At 52.4% G+C, this 10,760-nt stretch overlaps 1 protein-coding gene across 1 annotated transcript in view; it reads right to left on the minus strand.

The window, feature by feature from the left end:
* CAPN11 (calpain 11) overlaps positions 1-970 on the minus strand; it is a 12,021-nt gene extending 11,051 nt beyond the window's left edge. Inside the window, exons 1-2 of the mRNA XM_059940562.1 lie at positions 707-970; positions 315-384 (exon numbers count right to left, since the gene is read on the minus strand). Coding sequence (XP_059796545.1) covers positions 315-384; positions 707-970 — 334 coding nt within the window. The remainder of the gene's footprint in view (positions 1-314; positions 385-706) is intronic.
* Positions 971-10,760: the final 9,790 nt, after the last annotated feature.

Consider the following 10,760-nt stretch of genomic DNA (forward strand, 5'->3'; position numbering starts at 1 on the left):
CTCATGAGAAACCCTGAGCCAGACCAACCCGGCTATGCTACTTCCTAATTCCTGCCCCGGAGAAACTGTGAGATGATAGATGTTTGTTGTTGCTTTCAGTCACTGACTCTTGGAGCAACTGATAACTAATATAGCACCCTGCTTACTCCCAGACCCAGATGGCAGCAGGTAGGGGTGGAATCCGGATTAGGGGAGGAGCAGGGACACAGAAGAGCTGTCTGAACCCAGGGCTCCCAGTCCCCCAGCCTCAGGAGACACCCCGGCACTCTTCCCCAATTCACCCCCTGCCCCCAGCTTTCCTGCCCCCCACTCACCGAGCACTCCCTGGCAGATGTCCGTCGGGCTAACCCCATTCACAATGAATTGAGGATTGCTTGTGATTTGCTGCAAAGAAGGAATAAAGGTTTCAGAGAGCCCAGGACACCCCCCTCCCAAGCTCCCTCCCACTTCCCTGGAGAATGTTGCTGTCTCTTGGAGTTCTAGGGGAAACATGGATGGGGGGCGGCAGGGGGAACTTGGCCTAATTGTAGGCTGTGATGGCAAAGGTCAGTGAGTGACCTTCCCAGGGGTTTTCTGAGAGGTTTTACTTAAGCATGTCCCGAACCGGACCCTGCCTTGATGGAAATGGAGTCTAGTACAGAGCCAAGATAGGGCGGTGGGGGATTGGAGATTATCCAAGTGACTGGGACGTCACGACTACCCCCACCCGCCATGAGTCCATGCCTCCCTTCCCAGTGCCCACACTGGGCCGCTGCCAGCTGATGTTCTGCACGTGTTTGGAGTTGGGACCCAGTTCCTTGAAGCCCAGTGAACTGGGTTCAGCGGGGAAAAAGGGGTCCTTGAACAGCTCCCCCTTCCGCAGGCAGAGTGCTCGCAGCTCCTCAAAGCTCTGGTTGTTGTAGTTCTGGGCGTTGTGGTGCTGGCCCATGCCCTTGGCCTTGAGTCGGTTCTGGCTTATGTGAGCCGCCATCCCCTTGTTGGTGAAAACGGGCTCCGCTTAATAATAAAAAGACAAATAACCCAATCAAAAAATGGACAAAGGATCTGAATAGGTGTTTTTCTGAAGAAGATACATAAATGACCAATAATCACATGAAAAACTGCTCAACATCCTTCGTCAACAGACAAATGCGAATCAAGGTCACAATGAGATACTACTCCACATCCACTAGGATGGCTCTAATCCAAAAGACTGTTAATAACAAGTGTTGGTGAGGGTGTGGAGAAATTGGAGCCCTCGGACACTGCTGGTGGGGATGTAAAAGGGTGCAGCCACTTTGGAAAACAGTCTGGCAGTCTGTCAGTTAAACACAGAATTACCATATGATTCAGCAATTTCACCTCTAGGTATATATACTCAAGAGAAATGAAAATATATGTCCATACAAAAACTTCTGCACAAATGTTTATAGCAGCAGCAACACTCACAATAGCCAAAAAGTGGGGAAAAACCCAAATGTCCATCAGCTGATGAATGGACAAACAAAATGAAGAATACACGTACAGTGGAATATTACTCAACAATAAAAAGAAATGAAGTACTGAGACATGTTACGACATGGACGAACCTTGAAAACATTATGCTAAGTGAAGACAGCAGTCACAAAGGATCACGTATTGTATGGTTTCAATTATGTAAAATGCCCCAAACAGGCCAATCTATATAGAGACAGGAAGTATAATCATGGTTGCCTAGTGCTTAGAGGGTTGGGGGATTGGAAGTTAATGGCTAAAGGGTATGGGGTTTCTTTTGCGGGAGAATGAAAAGCTTCTAAAATTGATTGTGGTGATGGTTGCACAACTCCGTGAATGTACTGAAAACCACTGATTGTACACTTTAAATGAGTGAATTGTATGGTATGTGAGTCATAGCTCAATAAAGCTGTTTAAAAAAAATGACCTCCAGATCATGCAAACAGACACTGCCTTTTGGGGAGAGTGGAAATAATGGAGTGCAGCGGGCAGGAGGGCAGAGGGGAAGGGGCTGCTCGTGGGGGAGTGTCCAGTTAGGGAATGGCCCAGTGGGTGGGGTGGCTGGGTCTCTGAGAGGCAAAGTCAGGCCGGCTGACAGGTCCTGAGCCAGCTGGTGGCTGGGGACCCAGGATTCCTCCTCCCCCAGAGGGACTGCAACCTCTTACACCCTTCCTGAGTATGCCCGCCCACACCCGTCCGCCCTCCGTGGGACTGACTCCCCCCTGCCACCAGCAGGGGACCCAGGAGGAGAGCGTGGAGGAGGGGCGAGAGGAGCCGAGGTCCACTCTGAATCTCCAGTCCTACCCCACCCAGGCACCCGGGGCCTGCGCCCCACCCCCCATCTCCCCACATTCTCAGCTGCCTCTGGAATAAGGAAGCGCTTGGGGGAAGGGAGGAAGGATGTGGTCTAAGTTAAACAGAGCCCAGTTGGGGCCGGGGTGTGGGAGGAATCCAGAGTGAGGAAAAGAAGGGGGCAGCTGCAGAGGGGGGAAGGGGGGTCCTGGGCTGTCCAGAGGTGAGACCGGATTGGGCCCAGAGAGGGCTGCCTTCCTCAGAGCGGGGAGCAGGGGGTCTCAGCTACGCTTCCTCCCTCCAGCTGACAGGCAAGGAGAGTTAGAACAGCAGAGCTGACGGTCCTGAGCGCCTGCCCTGTGCAGGGCCCCGAGAGAGGGCCACGCGGTGCCCAGGGTACCGGAACAGGAAGCCAGAGCTCGGAGGTCGGTAGTGGGTCGAAGGTCACAGAGTGAGGGCTGGGGTGGACTAAGCCTGACCGCAGACCCCAGACTGGGCTTGTGACCTTCACCCTACGCTGCCCTGGAAGGAGGTGGCTCTCCCCCATGGGAAGGCCTGGGGACCCAGAGCCATCTCCCCATCCTAGTCAACTAAGGAGGTCACGGGCCATTTGTGGCTGAACTTATCTGATACCCCCTTACTCTTCCCATTACCCAAGCAAGCAAACCCATTCTCCCGTCCCTCACCAGCGTCTCCTGGGACTTCCCTGGGTCCAGGAATGACTCCCGTTCCCTCCACTTATTAGCCTGACAAACCCACACAGGTTGCCATCCACCAGCCCAGTGCCTTGGAGCACAGGCTGCCTTTGTTCTTCAGCTGCATCGACTGTTCCTGCCTCGGTGCCTCTGCTTGGAATCATTCCTCGTCCCACACACACATCTGTCCACTGGGGAAGTCCTGGCTCAATGCCACCTGCTTGGCGAAGCCTCCCCTGACGCCTGTACAGAGTCGGGGCTGCCCTGGTGTCCAGCACTCTCCTTTATTATGACACCCATCCCTGCCTGGTCTGTCTGCCCCCCCCCCCCCCACCACCAGGTGATGAGCTCTCAAGGGTAGAGGTGGGCTCCCCTGTCCACTGCTGGGTTGCCTCAGTCTTACACTGCACCTGACCCAGCAGGGGCTCAGAAATGTTTTCAGGGGATGAATGAGTGACTGTCTGCAGACAGTAGTAATTTTTCATCTATGTTTGCAAATCTACGTTTTCTCTCTCCTGCCGCGCTCCCCAACTCCCTGTTCCACTCTAGCTCCACATGTATTCTGTTTATTGGTTGCCTCCCTCATAGAATGAATGCTCACGCAGGCAGGGATTTTGGTCTGTTTTGTTTGCTGCTGTATTCCTGCTGCTGTATTGTGTACATAGTAGGTGATCAATAAATATTTTGAAGGATGTTCTTGGCAGCTTCTGTAGGGAGAAGGTCGGTGTATCTCAGTTTCTCCCACAGGAAGAGGGCCCAATAAGAATCTGTGAAGGGAATGGGTGGGCATGTGGTTCATCCCTGGGACCCCCCATCCATTAGGGAGAGCCCCCTAGCAGGTGCCCAGTAAATGGTGGGACCTGCAGACTCCAGTCCCGCACTGTCCACAGGCCATGCCTGGGCTGGGGACCAGAAAGGGCTCAGCTCAGCCCAGGAAAGCCAGAGTGTTGGTGCAGGGAATGACAAAGGTCTTGGCTACAGCAGAGAGGTCTCTCTGGGGTCCCTTGGGGTCCCTGAGGCCTAGAGGCTTCTGGCTCCCACTAAGAAAATTTCATTGGCTGTAAGGATTAGCGTGAGTTTGCTGAAGAAAGACTTGGAACCCTGTCCTTTGCTTCTTCCATAAAGCCTGTGGCTTGTGATGAGAAGATAGTAGGAATCCTCCCTCAGTTATGCAAATAACTAGCACTTACACAGCATTTATAAAAGTAATAATAGTTAACAGAGTTTGAGGACTTAGCGCATGCCTGCATGGCTCTAAACACTTTATGTGCATTAACTCATTGAATCCTCACAACAGCCCTGTTAGGTTTATTATTATCGTCTCCCTGCTTCAGAGGGAGAAACTGAGGCACACAGGCTGAACTTCCTCAAGGCTGCACACCTGGCTGGCAGCAGAGTCAGTGTCACACCTAGGCAGGCTGGTCCATGCTCTCACCCACTACCCTTACTGCCTTTCAGGGTGGGAGCCTCGGTGGAGGGGCAGAGGCTGTGCTGGAGAGAAGGACAAATGGTCACCAGGTCTGGGGCCATCCCTTCTTCCATCTTACTACAGCCTCTAGGTGGCCTTTCTTAAGCTCCTTCCCTGGGCTGGGAGGAGAGGTTGAGGATGATGTTGGAAAAGGGGTTGGGAGGTAGCTTATTTCTCTTTAGCAGAGCTAGTGCCCTGGGCTGCACCAAGCCAGAGTGGGTAGCTGTGTGACCTTGGGCAAGTTGCTTTACATCTCTGAGCCTCGGTTTCCTCATTTGCATGAAGAGGTTGCTATACCCTATCTTGAAGTATGTATCAGGATTAAATAATGCAACATACATGAAAAAGACAGGTATTCCATAGGTGCTCAGACAATGTTAGTTGTCTTCTCCCCACTGATCTGGCTGGTCAACTAGTTAGTATTTATTGAGCTCCTAGCAGGATCACATAGCCTCCTGCATACCCTTCTGTCACAGGACTTAATGATCATAAGGACAGGGTCCTGAGAGGAAGGACAAAGAACATCCCTAAGAGAGAAGAGAATCCAGAACTTGTTTTGTTTCACTGCTGGGTCCTCACCCCATGTTGCCAGCCGACCTGGGTGGGTGAACCCAGGGTCCGCCCAGAGAAGGTAAGTCAGCGGTTCTCACCGAGGGGTGGGGGGGTGATCACATCCCCAGGGAACACTTGGCGATGTCTAGAGACATTTTTCATTGTCCTAACAGGGGACTGGGGTGTGGGAGCTACTGGCATCCAGTGGGTAGAGGCCGGGGTGCTGCTAAACATCCCACAGTGCACAGGACAGACCTTACAACAAAGAATTATCCTGCCTCCCAATGTCAAGAGTGTGGAGGGTGAGAAACCTGGGCTAAGTGAATGGCCCAAGACCCCGCACGGTGAGGGAACCTTCCGTGCCCTTCCACCATGGGGCTGCCCTCTGCCCGGCTGCCCCCAGGAGTGAACATGCCGAGCTCTCCAGGGGGTCTGGAAGGACCACAGAAGGTGCTAGTGTCTAAGAAAATTGGAGAACATCCGAGGGCAGACCAAGGCGATGAGGGTTAAATGTCACCTCCCTCATCTCCCAGGAGCCCTCCGTCCCCGGACCATCAGCCAGCCGAGGAGTCACTGTCCTGACTCCAAACCTGCCTAAGGTCCTGCATACTCTGTCGGCCGGGCCTGCACTCCTGACTCAGTGGCTGGCAGGGAGGACTCACACACACACACACACACACACACACACACACACACACTTCACCACAGTTATCTCCCAGAATGTCTCAGGGCCGGGGCCATGGGCAAGCTGAGACAGACAGACAGACAAGGCTGGCTGTGGGAAGGACAGGCAGATTGCCAGAGCAATATGTGAAAACAAGGCGTGAATGTATAGGACGATTTTTGGACAAGACAGGGCATGTCTTGTCTTCCCCCATCAGACTGGGGACCTGTAGATTTAGGGACAGCTTAATTTCCAGAGCAGAGAGCAAACAAAGATGTTGTCTAGACTGGGCTTGGGGTCTCCCCTTCGGCCTGCACTTCCCAAGAAGCCTGGAGGCTGGGTCTGGGGTGCCCCTTATTTCTCTAACAGCCACGGCCATGGCCACGGGGGCTTCCCTCACACAAGCCTGTTTCCCAGGTGGCTGTGACAGCGTGGTGGCCGGTCCCTCTCCTCTCCCCGACTCCAAACTCTCAGTGGTGACAACGAGGTTGGGCTCCTGCAGGTCTGACCATCCGTGGCCCGTTCTTTCCCAAACCAGCTGAGGAAGAGGCCTAGCTCCTGTGCCTCAGGAGCACCCAGTCTGATGGAGGAGTCACCCTCAAGGGGACACAGCCCCTTCCCTGGGGGGAGGCCCTAGTCTGCCAGGGACAGGAGTGGGACAAACCCCATCAACGCCTACCTGGGGAGTGCGGCCTGCTGGTGGCTCGCATGGTGCTTGACAGTTGAAGGTTCTGGGGGGAGGGGCTGGAGGACTCCCACCCCCACCCAGAACTCTCCAACTGCAGTGGGATTCCTAGGTCAGTGGCACTTTTTTTTTTTTTTTTTTTTTTTTTTTGGCTGCGTTGGGTCTTCGTTTCTGTGCGTGGGCTTTCTCTAGTTGTGGCGAGCGGGGGCTACTCTTCGCTGCGGTGCGCGGGCTTCTCGCTGCAGTGGCTTCTCTTGTTGCGGAGCACGGGCTCTAGGCGCACGGGCTTCAGTAGTTGTGGCACGTGGGCTCTAGGGCGCAGGCTCAGTAGTTGTGGCGCACGGGCTTAGTTGCTCCGCGGTGTGTGGGATCTTCCTGGACCAGGGCTCGAACCCGTGTCCCCTGCATTGGCAGGCAGATTCTTAACCACTGCGCCACCAGGGAAGTCCAGTGGCACGTTTTTAACAGCTGCCTCCTTCCCACTTGTCCCCCTACAAGCTGGTGCTGTCGCTAACCTGGCCCCTTCCATCTGCCTGGTCCCCACCCACCAGTCCAAGGGCCATCTCCCTGTGGGGACAGGAGACCCAGCACCCGCACTCTGGAAGTCACCACGAGGCTGGCTGTCCTCACTGCATCATCCCGTCAGGATAAGTCTGAGACCCTCTTCTTCCGCCCAAGACTGCCAGGAAGGGGCTGTCCCTGACACTCCAACCAGACCTCTTTATCTTGAAAGCCTCCTCGTTTCCAGAAGCCACTGACATGGCGTTCTCCCTGTGCATCTCTGTGCCTTCACATGGCCTTCTCTGTGTCTCTCTCCTATTCTTATAAAGACACCAGTTGTATTGGATTAGGGACCCACCCTTTTCCAGCATGACCCTGTCTTTTTAAAAAAATTTAATTTTATTTATTTTTTATACAGCAGGTTCTTATTAGTTATCCATTTTATACATATTAGTGTTTATATGTCAATCCCAATCGCCCAATTCATCACACCACCCCCCCCACCCCCCCACGGCTTTCCCCCCTTGGTGTCCATACGTTTGTTCTCTACATCTGTGTCTCAATTTCTGCCCTGCAAACCGGTTCATCTGTACCATTTTTCTAGGTTCCACATAAATGCGTTAATATATATTTGTTTTTCTCTTTCTGACTTACAGCACTCTGTATGACAGTATCTAGATCCATCCATGTCTCTACAAATGACCCAATTTTGTTCCTTTTTATGGCTAATATTCCACTGTATATATATATACATCTTCTTTATCCATTCGTCTGTTGATGGGCGTTTAGGTTGATTCCATGACCTGGCTATTGTAAATAGTGCTGCAATGAACATTGGGGTGCATGTGTCTTTTTGAATTATGGTTTTCTCTGGGTATATGCCCAGTAGTGGGATCAGCATGACCCTATCTTATCTAATTACTTCTGCAATGACCCTATTTCCAAACGAAGTCACATGCTGAGGTATTGGGGATTAGGACTTCAACAAATCTTTTTGGGGGATGCAATTCAACCTATAACATTCTTCTTGGCATGGTTAGGCCACTGGCATGCCTCAGAGCGGATGATGGGGGTGTTTCTGGCTTAACTCCATGACCCCGGGGGAAGGTGTCTGGTACCACGCCAGTCATTTTGGCCTAATTGTGGGTCCTTGAGTCATCACTCTCCATGTCAGTTTTCTCAGCTGAACACTAAAATGTTTGAATGAGGCAAGATGTCCTGCCTTTAAGCTCCCATAACATCCTAAGATTTTTTCACCCTGTCCTAGCTCCACTGTGTACAGGTTGTGTTAGCTGGGGCAAGTGACATCTCGGCCACGGGCCTCACGCTTCTCATCTATAAATTTGGAATAGGGCACCTCTGAGGACTCAATTACAGGCCCATCTCATTTTATTGTGCTTCGAAGATATTGCATTTTTTACAAATTGAAGGTTTGTGGCAACTCTGTGTCCGTCAAGCAAGTCTGCCGGGGCCATATTTCCAACAGCATTTGCTCACCTTGTGTCTTTGGGTCACATTTTAGTATTTAGAACTTACCACCAGCAAAAAGATTACCACTTGCTGAAGGCTCACATGATGGCTAGCATATTTTGCAATAAAGTATTTTTAAATTAAGGTATGTACATTTTTTTTCTTAATTTTATTGATTGATTGATTGATTGATTGATGGCTGTGTTGGGTCTTCGTTTCTGTGCGAGGGCTTTCTCTAGTTGCGGCGAGCGGGGGCCACTCTTCATCGCGGTGCGCGGGCCTCTTCGCTATCGCGGCCTCTCTTGTTGCGGAGCACAGGCTCCAGACGCGCAGGCTCAGCTATTGTGGCTCACGGGCCTAGTCGCTCCGCGGCATGTGGGATCTTCCCAGACCAGGGCTCGAACCCGTGTCCCCTGCATTGGCAGGCAGATTCTCAACCACTGCGCCACCAGGGAAGCCCTGTACACTTTTTTAGACATAATGCTATTGCACATTAATAGACTACAGTGTAAATGTAACTTTTATGTGCGCTGGGAACCCCCAAAATTCGTCTGACTTGCTTTATTGCGATATTTGCTTTATTGTGGTGGCCTGGAACGGAAACCCCAGTATCTCTGCGGTCTGCCTGTAGTTCACACATAGAAAGTGCTAAGAACAGTGCTGGCCCTAGCGAGCACTCCCATCTCTGTCTGGCTGGTCGTGCCCTCGGCTGTGGGTGCCCGGGAGGCAGCCTTGCTCCTCAGTGTCACCGGTGCACAGTAGGTCCTCAGGACGGTTTGACGGAGGGATCAAGGGTGAGACTGCTGTTTGTGGCCTCCGGGGACTGCTGTGTGTGCTCCCTGCTGGAAACTCAGCCAATTTCTGCCCATCCACCGGCTGGCTCTCTGTTCCCCTGCCCTTGGCCCGGCAGCGACTCCAGCCCTGGGACTTTGGGATGCCCCCTGGGGTCCACATTTCCCAAGACTGTGGATCTGACATAAAGGACACCCGGGCGATTTTTATCAGGCTTTTCTCTGTTTGCTGTCCCCACTGTTGGCCGTTTCTTGCTGACAGTCTGCAGGCCTTTGGGGTACCTGCTTCTTCCTCCTTCTCCGCCTCCTCTGAGTCTCCCCTCCCTTCTGGGAGTTCTTTGACTCCTTTTCTTGTTTTCTGCAGTGGGCGGTGGGTGGCAGGTGGGCAGGAGGATGCTCCAGGGCCTTAGGGGTCACCTGGTCATGCTCCCTGAGTTTACTGATACGGAAACAGGTCCAAGGAGGAGCGGTGGCTCCCCTGGGGATGCACAGCAAGTGAGTGGCAGAACCAGGACGGGAGTCCAGGTCGTCTGGCTCCTGTTATACACGCTGTATACTCTGTGGGCCTCTGGAGGGCGGGCTACAATGGTCACAGGAAATTTCTTAGAAGGTGAATTTGAGTTGCATGTTAGACGATGGATCAGACTTGAACTGGAGGGTCTGGAGACCCTCCCTTTCCAGTCTCCCTCCCTCTCCAGTCTCCCTCAGGAGAACCTCTCCAAGATCCCTCCCAGCCCAGTATCCCTGGGCAAACCCCATACCCTCCCTGAGCCTGTGCCCTCACTCATAAAAAGAGGAAAACCACACCTGTTTTGTAGGTACTATTAATGAGCATAGTATTAATTACAGTTGACATTTATGGGGTGTTTACCATGTGCTGGGCACTGGGCCAAGTGAGCACTAGACTTACATTATCTCATGTAACTCTCACAGCAAACCCACGCCTGACCTCACAGCCAGCTCTGAGGAGTAAATGCTTTAACAAGCATAGAAGTCACTTAGTGTAATTCCAGGCACATAATAACCACTCAATAAATTGCATCAACAATGACAACAAATAATAATGACAGTATTTGGTCGACTACTGTGGCCCTATTTTCTTGCCTCTCCCCCTCCAGAGCAGCCCACTAAAAGTCCCTTTCTGGAAGCAGCTGTCCTGGGATCTTCCTCCTCCAGGAAGCCTTCCTGGACCAGTGTGGAACTTGTGGCTCTGCACAGCCTTTCTCCCCTGAATCTCTGTCCCATTTGTGTGGGTCTCAGCAATTCAGAGTGTGTGCCCATGTCCCTGTTCCTCATTCTGAGTGGTCCCACAATTTCCTCAGGGCAGGGGGTAGAGGCAGAGGTGACAGGGATGCAGGGGGAGGGTGGTGGAGAGGCTGGCATTGTGAATATAGCAGGCCCCTCCTGCTACTCTCTCCTCTCCCTGATGGAGAAACTGAGGCTCCACACAAGAAGTCTCTTGCCCAGGTCACATGGGGATGCTGACCTCACAGGTCCTCCAGACCAAAAGAAGGGTGGTTGGACGCCAGCCATGTGTCCAGGTCAGCAGCGCAAATCAGACACCTGCCTTGGAGTTTTTCTTTCCATTTTTATTTTAAAGGAAAAAAAAAAAAAACAACAGTGCAAAACCCCATTTTCCAGTGTCAGCCACGCCCACCCCCCACCCCAA

This window comes from Balaenoptera ricei, chromosome 11 (genome assembly GCF_028023285.1).
Source record: "Balaenoptera ricei isolate mBalRic1 chromosome 11, mBalRic1.hap2, whole genome shotgun sequence".
NCBI lineage: Eukaryota > Metazoa > Chordata > Mammalia > Artiodactyla > Balaenopteridae > Balaenoptera > Balaenoptera ricei.